Source organism: Nyctibius grandis, chromosome 4 (genome assembly GCF_013368605.1).
Source record: "Nyctibius grandis isolate bNycGra1 chromosome 4, bNycGra1.pri, whole genome shotgun sequence".
NCBI lineage: Eukaryota > Metazoa > Chordata > Aves > Nyctibiiformes > Nyctibiidae > Nyctibius > Nyctibius grandis.
Window position 1 is genome coordinate 60,043,941 of NC_090661.1, and position 20,772 is coordinate 60,064,712.

The 20,772-nt window shown below is 44.1% G+C and overlaps 1 protein-coding gene across 5 annotated transcripts in view; it reads left to right on the plus strand.

Annotated features, from left to right (window-relative positions):
• EVL (Enah/Vasp-like) overlaps positions 1-20,772 on the plus strand; it is a 166,171-nt gene that overhangs the window by 128,273 nt on the left and 17,126 nt on the right. For all 5 annotated transcript variants that reach the window (XM_068398707.1, XM_068398705.1, XM_068398709.1 and 2 more), the window contains exon 4: positions 16,726-16,789. In XM_068398707.1, coding sequence (XP_068254808.1) covers positions 16,726-16,789 — 64 coding nt within the window. The remainder of the gene's footprint in view (positions 1-16,725; positions 16,790-20,772) is intronic.

Genomic DNA, 20,772 nt, shown 5'->3' on the forward strand with positions numbered 1-20,772 from the left:
TGAGTTGTGGAGATGAGCAGGGTGCTTTCTCCCAGGTCTTAAATCTCTCCATACAATCTTACTCCAGCCAAATTGCTAGGGTATGTGAATGTGGTGTCTGTCGACTAACAGCCATCCCACAAGCATCGTGTACTGGTGGGAAACACTTCAGCGCTCCCTGGCACAGTACCCAGGAGTCCTTTGGAAGTGATGATGGAAATGGAGGTTGAGAGCAGAGAAAGGCAGTATAAAAAGTTAAGCCTGGCTCAGTGTTAGCGGCTTCTACAGGTGGAACAAAACATCTGACACTGATCCTCAATAAAAGAAACCAGCTTCCGTCTCAGGACTACAATGGCAATGGCATGACGATGGCTTTTTTTAGTATATTTTGCCCAGCTGAGGAACTTAGAAGTTCATTGTTCTCCTTCTTGAGTGTTTTCCAGAGCTCTTTAGAGTATAGACCTTCACAGAGTGGCAGTGGATAAAGACACTACTAAAATCATGAAACCAAGGACTCAGTTCACTTCATAGTGTTATTTCAGTTTTGGCATGACCTCTGTGTTCTTAGCTACCTAATGCGCTGTTAAGTGCCTCCCCAAGCACGGATAATAGATATTAGGAATAAAAAAGGAAAGCGGCCTTTTCAAGTAAGGGCAAAATGTACAGAAAGTAAAATGACACAAGTTGCATCAGCTGCATATTGCCTCCTATGTGCACAGTCTGCAGATGCAATCAGTAGGTGCTCAAACAGATAATTACAGTCTTCCTGCAAAAGGCTTCACATAGGAGAGCCACCTGCCTGCCTGATACCACTTGCAGGATCAGAGCTGTCCTTTATTTTTACTGCTGCAGATTGTGGAATTACAGTTTTCCAACTTCTGTTGAAACACGAAGCGTTTTGCTAGCACATCTCCTTTCAGAGGGCTGCTGCACCAGGTAAGCGCTGGTCATCAAGAGCAATTTGTCAACCTTTGTTACAGACTCAGTAGTGATTTATATTTGTCAAAATGCAATTTGTGCGATTGATTTCCTGTTGCAAGGATAACAGGAGCAGTTAGTTGAGCCTTCTAGCCAGCTGGTATTGGTTTATGCTCAAAATAGGGTCAAGGTTGTTTTTCATACAGGAGTAAGGGATGGTCAATTGAATTGTTACTTAAAATCTCTTCAGGTGCACAACATCTGCAAGTGCTGCTCATTCAGGAATCATCTGTCCTGCCACAGGCAAGCTGGCCTGTAACCCTTGTGAAGGCAAGAGTCAAATAGTGACAGTAAGAAATTACCAGGTTTCTGGGGGGTTTTATGCCCAATGCCAGGTGCTGCGCAGCAGAGTATCACTTTTAAGTGACTTGCATACAGCTGATGGCACATGTACCACAGTTTAGGAATCCCAGTACAGGTGTCATAAAAACATTTGGTCACAATGTTTTCTGCCACACCTGAATTATTTTTTGCCAAACTTAGACCAACACTGATAGTGTCCAGCAAGTGATAACTTTGTTTGTCCAAAGTAGAAAGCAGGGGTGGTGGCTCACGTCATACTCTCTGGGGCAGCTGCTTTCTCAGGTTCTTTAATTAGTTTCCCTGTGGGCCATGCTGCTATTTCCCACTTCCGAGGTATGACTTTCTTGCTGACGTGATTGTGGATCCCCATCTTCATTTCAGAGTCAGAAGGGACGGTGGAGTCCCTGAGGGAAACTGTTCCCAGTCCATATGTGCTCTCTTTGCAGATCATCTAAAGCCATGCTGTGCCACTTAGTCACATGGTGGCACTGTCTCTGCTGCCCCACTTGGTGTTTGAATTAGCTATTTAAAAATATTACGTTAATTTTAGGGTTAGGCCAAGGGAGTAGTAAGCATGCCCACTCATTCGCTTTCCTGGTTGCATGGCAGACTTTGTTGGCAGGGTGTTTTCTGTGCAGGTGGTTAAGTCTGCAGAAGGATCTGCAGGAATCTGTTAATCTTTATTAGATCAGTCTGAGAGTCATTGAGATGCTGTTTGGCCTTGAAGGATATTTTTCAGCTTTTTATTAGTCGTGAGCATATTTAATCCCTTAGACACCAAAATCTTAGTGTGAAGAGATAAGTGAAGAAAATATGGGGTAACAGATAGTCTTGGCCAAATAAGTCATTGACAGAGTTAGATGCATTCTTATGACAGAATGAAGTTGCACATCTCTGGGTTTACAGATTCCCTCATTAGTTTGGTATATTGTTTTTAATTGCCTACATTTGTGCAGTACTGTTTTCTTTTGAAAGAGCAGGCGGTTCCAATGGTGGTGCAGGGTAAGTCGGCGCTTCAGAGATCAGAGCTGATACACCAGCCAGATGCTTCCCTTCACTGCGAGATATAGGAGGAAAGCACAGGAGAACAGAAAGGATTTGGAGTGTCCTCAAAACTGAGAATGCAATGGTTTGATCATACCTTTTTCTCTAGAAAAACTGTACTCATGATGATAAAACATAGTCTACAGTTTTACCATTTTAATGCCAATTTTGTTCATTTAAATGTATTTCTGGATTTTCTTAAACCCCTAGAAAGTAATTACACAAGACAGTTGGCATTTATGTCTATGGGACCCTGAATTTACACTTGGGTTTGAATGTAATGTTCCTGTTTGCTGATGTGCCTCTAATGGCTCTATAAGCCAGCAAACAGAAAACAATGTGCATATGCAGGTAGAATTTAGACCATCTGTGTGCCACAGTGAAAAAGATAGTTTGCTATTAACAGAGTTTTTGCTGTCTCAAATGTTAATTAGTTAATGCTTGTTTTGCTGCAACTGATAGTGGAGCATACCTGAGAGGTATTGATATTGTAGACTTAAAATGGGGCATAAATAATTCATAGCAACAAGCATTAGAAAACATATGATGATAAGCAGCTTTGCTGTTAGAATATCTATATATCACTCAAACGCTCTGAGGATGTTGTAGGAGGCAGGTACAGAGAGCCAGCAACTACTCAGTTACACTGAATATGTATTGTTTGAGAAGGATAGGAGTGGCTCTGATATATTGCGAGGTAGTTGTGAACTTGTCTCCACCTGGGGTTTCACCTGCTCCAACCACAGGAAGAACCTTGTAGTATTTATTCAGCATATTCTAGAAATTAGATAAAAGATTTACCTGCTGAGTTCAGTGGGTCAAAACATTAATTGATGTAAATCAAAGTAGTGTCACTGAAGCTATGGAGATACATCCCCTAAATCAGCTATGAATTTGCTTGAGGAGTCCAGGATTGGGCTGTGTGAAGCCACCAGTAGGCAGAATAATGCAAAGGCAAGGAGAAGGGAAAGAAATGGATCAAAGGACTGGTGGTAAGGCAAAGATGACAAGGGATAAATATTCTGTTTAGCCTCCTCATACAAACTGTCCATTAACTTCAACGGGATTGCCTCTGTGAGACCTCTTGTACTTAAGTATAGAAGAGGAAAGTGATTAGCAGTCGAAGTAGAAAGGAAGAAAAGTATTGGGATCAGAGGAGATCAGGAATGATGGGATGATGAAAAGAACTGAAAGACAGTAGATGGGGATTTTAAGCCATACATATTTATTTCTGAATCCAGCATGTTCACACTTGGACTAGTGCTCCACATTCATCACTGGTGTTAACCCCTTTGACTTCAGCAGCTACACCACCAGTGAACTTGATCCTGCATGTTCATTTGCAGTCATTTTTTTCCCCAGTATAAGCTAACTTTCTGCTTATTCACACTTTGCATTTATTGTAATTACTTGCATGTAGGCGAACATATGGTGGTCTGGGGTAGGAGGCAGAAAATGCAATTTCTTTCTGACTTTCATGGTATTATGTGAAAGTCCAGACAATGAAGTCTGGCTTCAGACAGCCTGAAGCATTGTGATAGGCGAGGAAGAGGGTCCGATTAAATATTTAAGTGGCCGGGCCCACTTTGCTGCTGCAGTGGTGGATAGATTACACCTGGTGAAACCTGGTCTGCAGCGAGGCGGTCGGTAAGTGCTGGGCATGAGGAAGGTGCAGAGAGGAGTGTGCTGAGGAGGCTGCTGCCATACTATGGTCAGCAGGGAATGGATTTGGCACTGTTTCTGCCTCTGCCACTGTGACTGCGTCATCCTGTGCCGAATGTCTTGTAGGTGATGGAGACCTCCCCGCTGCCTTGCACGCCCCGTCCCTTGCATGCCATGCTCCGGCGGGAGCTGTCCCGGGAAGGGGGAAGGGGTGCTGGCACCAGGACATTTTTGCATGGAAATGTTCTGTGCCGCTGTCCAGTTGTGCTGGGAAATCGCTTGCAGTTGTAGCTCATTGGTGGACCGTTTGTCTTTCACTTGCTTTTAATTCCGGCAGTAGGATGCTGAGATAATATTTGAAAGAAATGATCCATTAGGTTCAGAGGACGCCGGCTTTAGTCAGGGCTGTTAAATCAGGAGAAGTCATTAGAGCGAGAATATGGGACAATGACTTCTGAATCAACGTGTTGGATTGCTTCTGTCTTTACTTGCTAATGAATAGCATCTGTACTCAAGAATAGATATTGATTTAAAAAAATAGATATGAACAAGGGCAGCATTTTGTACCTGCTATAGTTATCTGGATATTTACCTGTTTTTTTTCTCCACAATGACCTGCCTGTGGCTGTCAATTCCTGTTAGCTTTTCTGGAGATGAGGATTTGAAGGGTTGGGCCATTAGGCTGAGGAGGATGGGTGGTTTTACTATGGACCTTCCTAGTTAGTGGGACTTTTGCTTCCCTTAAGCAGAGAGCTTGGCTTTCAGCATAAGTGTGAATGGGATCAGGTGCTGTAGTTGAGTTTTTTTGTTTATCCGTTGAATTTATTAGACTTGCGATTTTATTATCAAGGAGTGCTACCCATTTCTAATGATGTTTTTTCATAAACCCCCAAATATATCTCCATTTAGTTGTGTTTCATAGAAAAGTCCTCTGCCTTGCAGCACCCTGTCCATGTACAGATGCCCATCCTAGTTGTCTTACAGCAGTGTTGGGGTTTAAATCTTGGTAAAATGGATCTTGTCTGGATCTTAACCATTAACTAGATGAAAACTGTGTGTTTATAATGTGGTGTTTTCTATGTGTACATGTTGCTTCGATGGACATATGGGGCCCTGCTGTTCTCCATGTTGTGGAGAAGACTGCCCTGAGGAGTCTACTGTCTCACTGGAGAGTAAAAAAGGAAGGAGACACCACTTAAAAACTGAGAGACTTGCCTTGCAAGGTTATATGTGGAGTTGGGCCAAGAATAGTCTGTGGTGCTCCAGGCGCCTTGGGTGCTGCAACAGGCTACACTATGTATATATATTTTTCTGATTTAATGTGTCATAAGTCTTATTGTTAAACAAAACTGGAGATGATGTTTGACCAACTAAGTGTGTAAATATCAGCTGATTGAACTCCTGTACATGCCAGTGGCTGGCTTCTTTTTCCCTGTGGCTTCAGAGATTTTCAGAGATTCAATTTGTCCAAAAAAAGGGTTGAATTCCTGCTTTTTATTTGAAGTCAGGAATTGTAAGTATGAAGTGGGTATAAACAGGTATATGCATGTACTCATGCGCAAATACACACACGGTCACACTCAGATAAAGGAAGATACTCTGTTTGTATTTCACGGAACAGGTGCATGGGGCTTGAGATATCAGTGGGAAAAGGCTTTCTGAGCTCAGTGATGCTCTTACTGCAGAGCACGAAGCCAGTGTTGCCAGGTCTCCCTTCTCTGTTGGGAGAGCTCCTGGCAAACTGTCACTGGAGCAGAACGATTCATGTCCTCATTAAAACCAAATTCAGGAAAATATCTTTGCAATAGAAGCCATATGTTTAGATGGTGTGTATTGATTTACACCCTCGGCTTCTTGGGAGCATCTACTGCCTGGCGTTAACCAGACCCCCAGGCAGTGGCAGGGAGGTGACAGCTTCTCAGTGTCGCTCATGCTCTCGATTTTAACAAGAGCCTGATGATAGCTGGCGTTTTTCTTAAAGCTCCATTACTGCCTAGCGACAGAAATTATGAGCTAATCTTAACCTTTATTGAAAAGTTTCGAACCTGGATGTGCAGGAAAGAAGGCTTGACGCATGTTCTAGAAAACAATCAATAAAAGGAGGAAAAAACCAAAAGAACTGAAGTGTTTGTGGGCTTGGTTGTATTTAATACTTTTTTTAGCTAGTCTCATGGTCCTGAATTTTACAGATTACTTCTTCGCTTGTGGCACTGGTTGACATCTTGTCCCATCATCTTCCCTGTACTTGTTTATAAAGCCAAGAACATTGGAATCATACCCTTAGAAATTCAATGACACCTTTTATTCCCTCAAAAAATAAAACCAAACCCATTCCTGTAGCTTTCTGTGCACACACCATTTTTTCACAGGGCCTGTGGCAGTTCCCATAACAAAAGCAATCGGTCATCGACTAAGTAGGATGCTTACTTACCACGAAACTGCCTGCAGAACCCAGGCTGGTTCTCTGAATGCAGCAGAGCCCCGGCGTCAGCCCCTGCGAAGGAGGGAGGTGCTGATGGTCGCCGCTCGTGCTGCGTGGCAGGTGGTTGCCTTACCCACCTCTATTTCATTAGTGCATAATTGAGCAGTCGCTGAATTAGTTCTTTCTTGCTCAGAGCTCAGTGCAACAAACAAAATCCTCCCGGGATGCTCCAGTCCCACCTTTCCCTGCCCTGCGCAGAGGTTTCCTGCGCTCACCTTGCTGGCTGTACTCTTGGTTTCTTGGAAAGCTGGTGCTGCACAGGGTCTGGTCCTGTCCTGACACCGTTGCTGGGCTCCGCGGTGCTGGGGCCTGATCCAGTTAGCCATGTAGGCATCGCCTTCCACTTTGCTGCCACCCTGAAGGTCTGGTACTTGAAGCACTTCCCTGGGAAGTGGGTTCAGTCACCCCCCCTGCCCGGGGGGAACTGCAGTTTTCATTTCCCACCTCCCCCCAACCCCGACGAGCTTGTGCTATTCTAGATCAGTGTGCGGTTTTTTCTTCCTGTTAGAGCTGAGCTGCCGAGAGGAAAATAATTCACAGTTCTCATGTAATTCTTATATTTCATGTTAATCAGTCAGCGGATAAAATACAAGGAGTCCCACATCAGACATGTGGACTTCTGATCCCTGTTGCATACCCTAACTATGGGGATTCAGTCCCACCACCCCAGGCTGCATCCTGGGGGAGATGCTGACCCTGATAGCCCTGGAGCCACCTCATTGTGGAAGGTTTCCTGTTTGCACAGTCACCTATGTGTATTTTTAAAGTTCTTTTAAAGCTGGTTGTGCTGTCTTTTATGTGAGAGATAACCCAAGCTGTGCTCCTGAGCTGAGGCACTGACGCTGACATAAATGCACCTGAGCCATGTCCCTTACATATTAAATATGATCCCTGCTGTCAGAGCGCAGTTGTTTACTGCAGGAGCTGCTTTAGCACCAACTCATCTTTATTGCATTCAGAATGAAAAAAATAAAAGTTTTTCTCCTCTAGCTCAACCAAGACACCAGCATGAAAAATTATCAAATACTGTGCCAGTGCTATGACAGATAAACAGCCAGGATCAAACAATTGGATCATATTTTATGCAAAATACTGAATTAACAGCTTTAGCAGTTGAGTCAAAGGCACACTGGTTTCATGTTGATATGTTCAGTAGCACTTCTGCTGAACTGAAGATGATTTCTTTCTAATCATCTTTCAGCACTGGATCTTTGCATGGCCTTTCTGTTTGGTAACTCCTCTCTGGATCTCATGTCTTCCATCCTGCTCAGTGCACAGGCAGAGCCGTGTGGTTGTGCATGTAGGCACCCCTGCAATTCCATTTGTTGGTTTTTCTAAAAAAAAAAAAAAAGGAAAAAAAAGGCGATGTACAGTGCATACACCTGTACATATGTACTTGCAGGAGGTGTGAACTAATGATAGGGTAGGGCACTCCCATGTTAAATACCAGGCTTGTTTTTCCAGCTCTGTCACTGTCCTTAAATCTTATCTACATCAGAAAGTTTCAGCAGTGAATGTTAAATCAGTTTTTAGTTTAAATGAACAGACTTCATACAGACACCCTTATTTCAGGTTAAGGAGGGCCTGTTTCTTGTTAGATTGAAGTAATTGTACAGGTAAAAGGTAAAAGATAAAAGTAAAGCAATTGCAGTCTTGGGAATGGTGCTTTTAAGAGTTTCGAAGCTGGGAGTTTCTACAATTCGTCTGAGAGTTGGTACCTGGATACACACTGCTCCTTGTCCAGTGTAGTATAGGGTAAAATGCAGTTATGTAAAACATTGCTGGGGATGATTTAAGAGGATATGTTTTACTTTGCACTGCCACAGACTTGCAGCACAGTCGGTCACCACGGGACAAGGAAGGAGGTAGAGAAGTTCTCTGGCACAGAGCTGGAAATGCTCATTTCACTGCACTCTTCTTGCCTTAGGTCAAACCAAAACTAATTTGGTCTGCATCAGAATAAGAGTGCCATAGGTGACCTTTTGCATAGGTTTAACTGTGTCAGTAGCAAGTCTCACCTGTAGGTAAATTGATGCAAACAAATTTTACTTGTGCAGACATGATCTGGGTGTAATCGAGTCACTTAACTTCTGCCTCCCAGCATTGGTGAAGCTTAATTAAGGCTGATAAAGTTCTTTGCAGTTCTCAGAGGAAAAGTTTGGTCCATGTGTAAATGATGTTATAGAAGGTATTTAATGTACTCTGTTATAAACGCTGTGGAGGTGCCCAGCCTGCAAATAACACTCTGTGAAACTCTATTTCAAGTTAATGTTTAATAGGAATGAGGCAAACAGTGCCTGAAAGCAGGCTTTGTGGCACTGTACCCAAACCCTCCCTTGGCTGGGTGTGCTCCCTCGCTCTGCCCAGGTGGTTTTGCTTACCGTGATTAAATGATCTAACAGGATCCGGTACGGAGCTGTCAGCGCTCTGTCGCGTAGTTAACGGCGCAACAACACCCTGATGGCATTAAAATCTTAAAAACTGAGTGACCCACTGACAAAACTGCCCCGTTCGTCTCTCTGTCCATGCTTTGCCTCAGCTCCTGCATCCCTGTCAGACAGACACTCCCTGCAGCACGCCTAACGCATGAGCTCTTGCACGTCAAATGAGGCGGGACGTGCAGAGTCCCAAACACCGTGGAAACACCAGAGCAGCACACATGAGGGACCCGTGGCTCTGTGCAGCTGCTGCGATGGGCGCAGTGAGCGGGGTGATCCCTCTTCCCAGTCCTTTAACTCGCCACGGAAATTTGGGTCTATATGACCTGCCATGTCATCCAACTCTGGTTGTACTAGCTTGGGCCCCAGAAGTAGTGTAGGCACCCTGCTTTATCTACATGCTTTATCTAGGCTAATTAGATCGGTTCTTTGTCCAGGATAATTGTCTCTACTAATGAGTTTGAGCACAGTGTCACTAGCCCAGTGATGCTGTGCCCAGTTCCTGCGCCAGCTCCCTCCGTGGGTGCTGCCTCGTGGCGTGCAGCCGTGCCAGGATGTCTCCGGCACGTGTGGCTCCCACCAGGACAGACTGAAGGGGCAGAGAGCAGTTTGAGGTCCTCAGGGCACAGGCAGATGTTTAAAGTGCTGACTGCAGCATGATTGCCCAACAGTGGCGAGAGAGCTAAAATTATAGCCAGGCTGTGAACGGGGGAAGCAGGGGTGTAAGGAGACGCTGATAACTTCCCTCCTCCATACGGAGCGGGGCCAGAGCCCACTTGATTTCACAGCCACATCGCAAGGCTGGTCTGCCTGTGGGGCGCTCGGTGGGGATCGGGAGCAAGGAACCCCCCTGACTGTGCAGGGCTGAAGGGGAGAGGTTATGGTGAAGACAGCAAAATGCACCATCCAGCCGAGTCCCAGCGTGGGTTTGCGGGTTGGCCCCGGGAGCTGGCAGCAGCACAGCCGGGACTCCCTCCCCAGTGCCCTGACACAGGGAACGGTGGCCCAGGCTGTACCTGAATGGGGATACTGGGATTAGCAGTGGTCAGAAATGCTTTTGACAACTGATATTTTTTTTTCTATCAGAAAATGCCAGTTTATTTGAAAGATATTTCTGTGGGAAAGGAAAGCTTTGCAGGAACTTGTAATCTGGAATGATTTCTTCTGTTCTGGTCGGGATAAGCAAGTGTTTATATCCCATTTTCAGGGTATAAATGAGGACGGGTCAGACCTGGTGCCTGAACCTGAGTCTCCCACAATCCAAGTACGTGCTGAAACCATCAAGCAATGAGGGAGAGCTGTCTGTCTGTCTCTCATCTCTTTTCCTCCCATAAACTGCTGTGTTTTTTTTTCACGCAAAATCATCATGTTCTGTTCATATGCAGAACAAAAATTTTCAATCATCTCATGAATTTAAAGCCCAGCTATATTTCTTGTTCAGCTCTGACTCTGGCCCTTTTCCTTAGCCCACCACATTCATCACACTAGTCCATAAGCACCATGAGGGCTATAGGGGTTGCAGAAACCTCACCTGGGGGCTGCTTCCAGTGTGTATAATGAATAAAAGATCTGTGAGTGGGTTAGATTGGACCTTCTGTATTGAAGAAGCACAAAATCCTGGTTGCTCAGGGAAATGGGCCTAGTTTTGCCACTTTCTTGAGTGCATGCAGTCAGTGGTGCTTGCAGTTGTAGCATAAGTCAAAGAGGAAAAAGAAACGCTGCTTGGGGCTGCCCCAGCAGGAGAGAGAAATGATGACATTGCTCCTGCTTGCTCATGCCTTCCCACCACAGCTACGCTAGTGTAGAAGCCAGAGCATGGGCTTTCCCTCGGTGACAGCTTTGGTCTTATTTTGTGGCTGGCTGTGGGTCCGGACGCGGACATCTCCGAGCATTAGCGGGGTGCAGTGGTGCAGGAGCGGCCACTGGCATATGGAAACCATCACGCCCACCACGAAGCAGTGCCCTGTGCCAGGACCTCCCCATCACTGTCTTCAGGGACATCTGGGGAAGGGCAGAGCGGGTGCTGGGGTGGCTGAGCGGGAGGAGAAGAAGCAAACATGGAAGACATCCATGTGCTCCCAAAACCAGCCTTGAGCTGAATCACAAGATGCTTATATGAAAACACAGTTATTACAAAGCAACGAAGTGAGGAAACACAGACATTAACAGCGTATCTCCTGCATTAATTAGTTGCTAAAAATGTAGATCACAACAGCTGTGAAGCTGCAAACGGGTTGGTAGCAAAACTGTCTCTCCTGGTTATTGTGCTGAGAAGTGCTCTTCTCTGTGAGGCTGTTCCCAAAGGCTTTCAGAGTTGGAGGCAGCTCACAGGGCAACTCGAGAAGCATGTTTAAGTGAGGATGCCGTCACCAAGAGCACTTACTGTTCATGTCTGCTCAGGTCTCAGAAATATCTAAAAAAGTGGAGAGGAGTTAAACCTAGAAAGTCCACTTGAATTTGAAAAACCCTCAGTCAAACAGGTGTCTGATGTATGTGCACCACAGAGCATACACATATGGAACCAAGCATAAAAATAATCCCTGCCTTCAGTATCTGTATGAGCTTTGGCCAGGCATACTAAGAGCAAGCTCAAGGATGAGAGAAACGAAGCTCCACCGTTATGGAGGTTGAAGCTGTTTGCAGACTTCACAAAAGATGGTGGTGTGCCTGGGTCTGCCGAGAAGTCTGGATTTTGGAAGGGGGGGAATCTAACAGAATTTATGTTTCTGGCAATGTATGGATCTGAAACCTAGGGTTGGATTTTTAAGTGTATTGGCCACCCTCAGGCAAAATCTTGGTTGCTGAAACAGGATGCATCTAACCTTTTTCTTTAGGGTTTGCAAATTAAGGTTTCCTATTACTGTAGAAAAATGATTGGTTTGAATAATATCACAAGCAGGATACAATAAATTATTTCTTATGGTCATTGGTAACTCAAGCAAAACAACAACCAGTGGCAAACAGAACTGGTGTGTTTCCCCACGGGAGGCAAGAAGAGCTGTAACCCCACTGGCAGCAAAAGGTGTCACTGCCCTGAACACCCTGTTATCCCAGGGCAACTCCATGTACAACTTTCCTCAACCTTTTTTCCAACCACTTCCAATCAATACAAGCCTGTACAGGAACACAGAACTGGTATCCCTGTTCCCACAGGCTGTGATTGGCCTCTGCAGCTGGTCTAGACTTTTCCTCAGGTAGCATTATCTTACCAACTTTTACTCCACTACTTCTTGTTTTACACAGGAGAGAGGACAAGCTACTTATTACAGCTTCATCCTCCTCTTCTGTTTATGCTTGCCTTCTTTTGTCTCCCAGCTTTGTTAGGGTACTTCACTTCTAAAGCACTTTGAGAAGAAAATTGTGCTAAATGAAACTAGCGTGCAGAAGAGGACATTAAAAATATCTTAGCATTGGGTATGAAGTGAAGACAGTTCACTTCTTTAATGTCTCACAACTGGTCACCAGTAAAATAGAATAAAAATGAGTTTGGAAAAGATTTGAAGGAATGAATGATGTTTTGCTGCAGTGTGTTGATTTAAGTAAGAAATCTAAACCTGTAAAAGAGAGGAATTAGGCATTACTCAGAAAACACTACTTGTTACATGTCTGAAGATACCCGAGAGAGAATTAAGGCATTTTGGGGGCCGTGTAGTTGTGTACCCTGTGCATCTGGAAAGTTGTCTGTCTTTCTAAATTAATGTGCAAATAAAAATATCTGCAAATTTGTCACCACTTATGCAAAGAGTTTTTGAATGTTGATTATTTACTTATTCAGGTCTGAAGTAGCTTCTTTCCTTCTCATCTTTTTTCTCTTGTTTTTGCCTGCCAAAAGAGGAGGGCATTTCTATAGAAACTATGAAGATACTGGCAATTTCAAAACATAATTAGGAGCTTTATGTACTTCATTTTAAGGACATTTCACACTATGACCCTTGGATGGGTGGACTCTTCGATGGGTTAAAAACTGGCTGGATGGCCGAGCCCAGAGAGTGGTGGTGAATGGGGCAAAGTCCAACTGGTGGCCGGTCACTAGCGGTGTTCCCCAGGGCTCAGTTCTGGGGCCGGTGCTGTTCAATATCTTTATAGATGATCTAGACGTAGGGATTGAGTGCACCCTCAGCAAATTTGCAGATGACACCAAGCTGGGTGGCAGTGTCGACCTGCTGGAGGGTAGGAAGGCCCTACAGAGGGATTTGGACAGGTTAGATAGATGGGCCGAGACCAACGGCATGAGGTTCAACAAGAACAAGTGCCGGGTCTTACACTTGGGCCACAACAACCCCATGCAGCTCTACAGGCTGGGGGAAGAGTGGTTAGAAAGCGGCCCGGTGGAAAGAGACCTGGGGGTGCTGATCGACAGCCGGCTAAACATGAGCCAGCAGTGTGCCCAGGTGGCCAAGAAGGCCAATGGCATCCTGGCCTCTATTAGGAATAGTGTAGCCAGCCGGTCTAGGGAAGTGATCGTCCCTCTGTACTCGGCACTGGTGAGGCCGCATCTTGAATACTGTGTCCAGTTCTGGGCCCTGCACTTCAAGAAAGATGTTGAGGTGTTGGAGCGAGTCCAGAGGAGGGCGACCAAGCTGGTGAAGGGTCTGGAGGGTCTGACCTACGAGGAACGGCTGAGGGAGCTGGGGTTGTTTAGCCTGGAGAAGAGGAGGCTCCGAGGTGACCTTATTGCAGTCTACAATTACCTGAAGGGAGGTTGTAGTGGAGTGGGAGTTGGCCTCTTCTCCCAGGCAACTAGCGATAGGACAAGAGGACACAGCCTCAAGCTTTGCCAGGGGAGGTTCAGGTTGGACATCAGAAAGAATTTCTTTTCAGAAAGGGTTATTAGACATTGGAATGGGCTGCCCAGGGAGGTGGTGGAGTCACCATCTCTGGATGTGTTTAAGAAAAGACTGGACATGGCACTTAGTGCCATGGTCTAGTTGACAGGGTGGTGTCAGGCAACGGTTGGACTCGATGATCCCTGAGGTCTCTTCCAACCTGATTGATTCTGTGATTCTGTGTAATAACAACAACAAAATGTTGCCAACTGAAAGAATCAGCTGGGGTTCTTAATGTAAAAAAAAAATTAGGGACTATTAATGCACAGAGCTCATCTCTGAATCAGGGCGTGAAATTAAGTTATTTCAGTGAAGTGAGGGAAAAAATTTCCAGTAGCATTGTCTGAATTGACTTGTGGTCTGCCCTGGGAATATATCAGGTATTTGCTGTACCACAAACAAATTTTTTAAAGCAAGTGTTCATTTTGCAACCATGTATTGCAACCAAAAGCTGTGTATTTAGTTTCACGTGTGGTCTTAATCCTGCAAGCATACACATACATACCAGAAAATGTAAGTAAACTCATTGAATTTACTACGACTCCTTCATGCTGAAAACTGAGATGGACTTGTTTGCAGATTCATATGCTCATTCATTTACCTGCCTGCTATGCAAGATCAGCTTGAGAAAGCTCCGGGTGATAAAAAGCAACAACGCCAACTTCCAGATGTCTTTTGTAATGTTGCCTTAAAAGGGTTCCTTTAGGCCTCTTTCCAAATTGATTTGGTTGGATTTGTTTGGTTTTAAACCTACATAGCCAGTTCATAACAGTGCCCACAGGAAAAAGGAGGGTTTTTTTTTGTGTGTGGTGTTGATAATCTGGTCTTTTATTCCTTCTGCATGTCTAGTATTAGTCAAACTGGCCACACTGCCTCATTTTTCTGGGCATTTGGCCCCAGGAGAAGATTCATGCCAAAGTACCAAATTAAGGTGGCATCATTAGAGCTTCCTATATACTTTGACACAATTTATTGCCAGGGAAGAATTGTTGTCTCTGCTGCCTCATCCTCTGGCCTTTCTTGTTCGCATTGGCACCTACTTTTAGTCCTGTTTCCAAGCAGAGTGCTCGCTTCTGTATGGTGCTCTGAGTCTTCATACAAGGGAAGTTTTCTCGTGATGAAATCATACGCAGTGATGAGCATGGCTACGGCTTGTCATAGTGGAATTTGTTACCCGGTGAGGGAGGTGTAACTGACTTGAGCCTTGAAAAGTCTTTCACCCAGACGTCTGCTAATTGAAGTATCTCACAGGTACGTGCATGTGCACAGGAGAACGTGGGTGTTATCTGCACATACCAGAGCCAGGGTCCAACCTGGTGACACTGCTAACTTCAGGGAGTCTGGTCCAATTCTACAGGATGGGGATGGGACCTTACCGGTGTTCCTACTGTGTTCAGAAGAAGTTTAAATTCACTCTGTAACTGCTGCTCAGGGGTAGCTCTGGCCTTCTTTCACTTCAGTGGTGAAGACGCACAGTACAAGCATTGACGCAGTAACATGGCATCCTTGTTACACCTTAAACTCTTTATACATGAGCCTCCTGCTCTGTGCTTCCCAAATACTTGCTAAGTTTTTTCCTGAGGCTTACTTCCAAAGAAACACCCTCTTCCCTCCACCCCCCCACCATTGTTTTGTGTGATCTTTACAAAATGTAGCATTTCTGTCTAAATAGTTTACCAAAGGCCTGTGACAATATTGTCAGTTGTGAGACATTAAAGAAGTGAACGGTCTTCACTTCATACCCAATCCTAAGACATTTTTAAATGTCAGAGCTTTTGACTCAGCGGTTGTCACTGGCTGCAATTTTGGGATACCCAAAACTGGAATACATGGGTCTGATTTTCAGAAAGTGCTGTGTTCCCTTTCTGCAAATGTTAGTCCTTAAACACATTTCAAAAATACGCACAATTTCATCAGGGTCAGTCAGCACTCTGGAATTTCTGACTGCGATGCATTTCTGCCATCTTTCCTGTTTTCATGCAGTCATACTTTCTAAATTTGTTTTCAGATGACATTCTGCCTGGCAGAAACATATAAAGAAAATTGAGAGAAATATCCTTAATGATTTGTGAGTGACATATTTGGGTCTGTGTTTAATTCTGATTTGCTTTTGTTGGATAACTTTTATTGTTGGATGAAATTTTACATCTGAAAATGAAAAAAATAAGGTAGACATAATAATTTCCTGCATATAGCTGATCTATTTCTCAGTGCTGCTTATCAGGAAAATTGCTGTTTCATTTAATAGAACTGTTATCTGTTTAGTCCCAGTTGAAACCCACCTCGTCAAATCAATGGAACAATCCTCCTTCCACCGAATGCAAAACCACCGTAGCTTATGTTACCAACAAATATTTTTATTTTCAGAATAATTATTTCTTTCTGAAAATGGCATGTAAGTGTTAGTGTACTCGATTAAATGTCCAAGAATAGAGATTAAATGATAAGAGTCAAGAGAGGAGATGTAACCTTTGTAAAAGGCTTGTTTAATTTTGCATCTCCTTGCACCTTCCCTCAGGTAGCTTCTTGATGCCAGCTCAGCATCAGAACAGCACTAGCTAGCAAGTACGCTCACAAACTCAGCACTGTGGTTGAATTACTGTGCAAGTGCAGAATGATCCAGGGAGGTTAGATCTGAACCCTGTAGAAGCTAGAAATGCATCCCAGTGCAATAGACTGTCCTTCCACAGGACATGTTTTGCAACACTGTGGGTCTTCACTCTCACCAAGGGATTAGTATGTAGTCTACATCTACCATGATGCCAGGTTTCTGAACAAATCTGCTCACACGTTTAGCCATTGCATTCTCCCAATGAGACTAAAAATTTATGGGAAGCAATGATTTGTCTAATAGGAAAAAAATAATTAAAAAAATAAAGCAAAGAGAGAACAATAATGCTTGAGGTTTTTATCTCATAGTAAGATGGAGAAGCAATTAACCCGAGTGGCACTGTTTTTTGAAAAAGTCAGCCACATTTGCTTTCCTAATAGCATTCTCTCATGTTTTCTGTAGGTCCATCTGCCCAGCGCCAGGTCCAGAATGGTCCATCTCCAGATGAGATGGAAGCACAGAGAAGGTAAGTGGAGTTAATTAGTTATGGTAGAGTTCTAGTTTGTAACTTGGATGAATGTGCAGTCCTTGCTCACCAACAAGCACTGTTCTTTTTACTTGTACCTGATTTAATCTGATTCTGAGTTTTCTGTAATTATTGCTAATGATTCTGTAATGATTTTTCAAAGAGTGAAGTGAACTGAAGCCCCAGGTAAACTTTTTACTCAAAGGCAGGGGTGAGGCATGCTGATTTTAAGAGTTAAAGACAAAACATGTTTAAAAGAAGTAATTTGTTGAATGTGTGTTTCTCAAGCACATTACGAAAGTCTGACCTTATCCTGTTCTGGATCACCTGTTGGCAGCTGACAGTCATATGGCCCAGGGAGCGTCTGATGGACCATGTACACCCTCAGAAATAGCTTAGGCCCATTTTGCATCTGGCTACTTCTTATATTGTATGCGGTTCCTTTTATGTATGTTTTGCTCTAAAACAGGAAAATAAATGAAAGTGTGAAGTCATAGGCTTCACCTTTACACCTATATCAGACTTAGTGCCATTATTACACATGGCCTTTTCTCTAGCCACTAGGAGTGTTCTCCTTGACGTCAAAGGGGAGGTGGGCAGGAGAGTCCGTCCGTTCGTCCTAACTCCATAATCAAATTCTGAGGCCCATCTCATTTCAGCTTTTCTGATTCAGCCCAGATTCCTGTAGCAGCAGGAGATCCCTGTAGCAGAAGTATCTTCAGCTTCCTTCATTAAGAATAAGACATACCTGTCCCATTCTGGACAAGGTCTTCTAGTCTGACCAGTAGTCCTTGCTGTCAGAGCTGTGATCTGTCTGCCTGGCATTGGTGATGTCCATGCCAGCAGCACTGCTTATCCAGGCTTGTGCTTCCCTGTTGAAGTATAGGCTTGTGCACACAAAACGCCACCTTGGTTCCCCATATTACTGCTCCCTGAAAGCGTGTTTCTCCTACTGTAGGAAAAGCACCGCAGAATATTCTGCCATAATACATGTAGCTATAAGCTGGTGAGCCTCGCTTCGTCAGGAGCGTGCTAGAGTACAGACATCGTCAGGACCTGTTGCTGCTCCAAGTTTGGTGCTGGTATTGCTTAAATAAGGTGTCTGCATTTGCTTCTGTAGTGAGAGGAGAATCAGCAAGAGCACAGTTAGCCCTGCAGAAGACTTGGCCCAATGTTTGGTTCAGCTAATAAATAGCTTTGTAAGGATTTTAGTGGAACCAGACCTGCAGGGGCAGTTCATCATCACCAAAGATGTCGGATGTTGGTCTGACATGACAGGAGCTCCATGGGCTCTGCCTTCATTTGTAGATGTAACCTGTAAGCAGGCAAGGTCCTCCCTTGCAGGGTCCAGGTACTGCCCTGGCCCTATGGCTTATGTAGCTTAATATCACACGCTCCTGGAGCAGTGGAGGTGAAGTGTTGCAGTATATTGTTTGCCCCAGTATATTGATGCCCCAGTATATTGATGCCCCAGGACTACCGTTCTGACTGGTCCCGGTACAAAACCATGTATACGTCATTTAAGACAAGGCCCTTAGACAGGCTGTGGTAGGTACTTAGGATTCTCTCTTTCCCTCTCCAGAAACTGTAAGGAAATTGTAGGGAAATTGGTTCCCTGTGCCTTTATGAATAACTCTGATTTAGTAGGCCTGAGGTTTAGTAGGGATTTACATATGACCATTAAATAGGTGAACGGGTAATGATATCTCACTCGAGATTTGTAAGATTTGCTTTGGGATAGCAGAGCTATCACAAAGGTCAGAGGAGAGCTCCTGCTCACCCCGAGGCAGGGGCGATGCCGTGGGTCCCAGCTGCCCAGCTGAAAGGCCTGATCCAGCTCTTCATTGAACCAGTGGAAATCACTGATTCTTCAGACCATATGTAACTCAGACCTCAAATGTAGGTGTCTAGGCTGTACATTTAAACCGTGAGCAGCCTAACTATGTTAGAAAAAAAAAGATTATTTATTGGTTTTTATTTAGAGTCAGTAAAAGCCTTTTGGGTAGGTATTATTCGACTTCTGCAGGGCATATGGTACTGGGAAAGCTTCTTTTGCTCCACTGGACTGGAATAAGCTATGGCAGTAGACACACTTAGATATTACTGCATCTGCACTAGAGGATTTTCAGCTTTAATTATGCTGATGCATTCTTTAAGCATAGAGCAGACCTAATTTTAGGCCTAGCTTTTTTTGAACATCTTATAAGCAGGCAAGGAAATGAAGTTACAGTAACTACCCTGCAAATTTGTCTGTTTAAACAGTTTTTTAGAGACCTTTACAAAAATCTTAAAAGAATATATTTTTTAAGTCAGTGTAATTTGTCCCCTCTTGTACTTTACTGCTTGCTTACTCCTTAAGCAGCCTTATGCCAATTTCAGGCTTTATTTAGTTCCACTGGAATAAATTTGACTTCCTAAGAGTGTAAGAACTTCTCCTTTTAGCATGTGTGGGAGGGTGCATTTGGCACATGTACACTGCTTCTGCCCAAGGGCAGACAGGGCTGGCATGAACCCCAGTGACTTCAAATGGCCGTGGCTGACCCTTGTTTTAGGGAGCACCCTACACCTGTATCTGCTCTGCAGCAGCTCTGAGGACTTGGAGACATCTTACCCATATTTCTTTCCTGGTCTGCCTGGCTGGAGTTTTCCAAGTCTGTCCTCCAGCTAAACCTAGAATTTCCCCCATGTTTAATGATGAAAATGTATGTGTCAAGTTATTCTTCATCATCAAATTTTGCTAATAAATGCCAAGCTAAGGTAGGGAATGGTATGCTTAGAAAATTCTTAGTACACCTGTTTACAATTGAAATTTTAGCAGTGCAATTGATGCTGTTGCTTACGTGTTCAGCCCATAACTATCAAGTAAGAGCTGGGGTATGTAGTGAAGTAAAGATTTCTATTTATTTGGTTTAAAGTGTCATAGCTTAAATGAAACCAGTTGAATCAGACAAACTAAGGCTGTTCCTCAAAATTGTTTCCCCTTTGCACATATAGTAATTTTCTCAGTTACCTATAATGGTTTTTCAGAAATTGCCAGTGTTCAATGGATTGTGTGTCCTGAACATAAAACCGGTTCAGGATTGATCTCTCCACAGTGAATAATTATAATCATGGCTTTTCCTGTCCCATCTGTTGAATTAGAATTGAAATATGGGAAATTTGTTTTGCAAATTAAGAACCTATTCTTTTTTTCCTTACATAATGTAACTTTATTTTTCTGGACTTTTTTTTCTAAAAAAGCTTCTATTTGTATGTAAGAAGATAGAATTATTTAAAATTGCAGACTCAGGAAAGTACAAGTAAAAATTTAACAGGGAGATCTCTCTAAAATATTACATAAGGAGTCAAAATAGAAGCATTGCTCAGAGTTAAGCTTGCCTTACTGTACAGACCATCAAGTAAAGTTGTTATAGAAAAAAAAGAAATCTTTATGTGGTTAAGAGTGGCCCAAACATATGTGGAACAAATTCAAGGCAAACTTGGTCTAGAAATCGTGGAAGAAAATGATAACAAACCTTATTACCAAGTGCTCCAGTAAGGTAATTTCAGAGTTGTGTTTTAGCATTGTTGAAATCTTTAGTCCGTATCCATGTGCATGGTAAAAGGCCTGGCAAACAATCTAGTTTTCAGCTCTCAGTCTTTTTAACCAGAGAAATGCTAGGGTGGATTTGTGGCAGGGGTCAGTGACAGCTCTTTCCGCAGCAGTGTTGCAGCATGCGAGAGAAGACCTCTGCTGATAGACCCTGGGAACTGCACAGCTCTGCACAGCAGGGCCCAGGCAGAGGCCTGGCAGTGCCTTTCCCTGGGGGACACCAGGCCTGGGTAGCAGGGGGGCTAGCAGCTCCTGGGGGGAAGGTGCCAAAAAAGCAGCGCAATGTTGTGATCAGCATTTGCAGAGGAAACGCGGCGGTGGTGGTCCCTGTGGCCACACTGGCCATGGCATGGGGCGGCCATGCTGGGGCGTGGGGTGGCAGCCAGGCTGC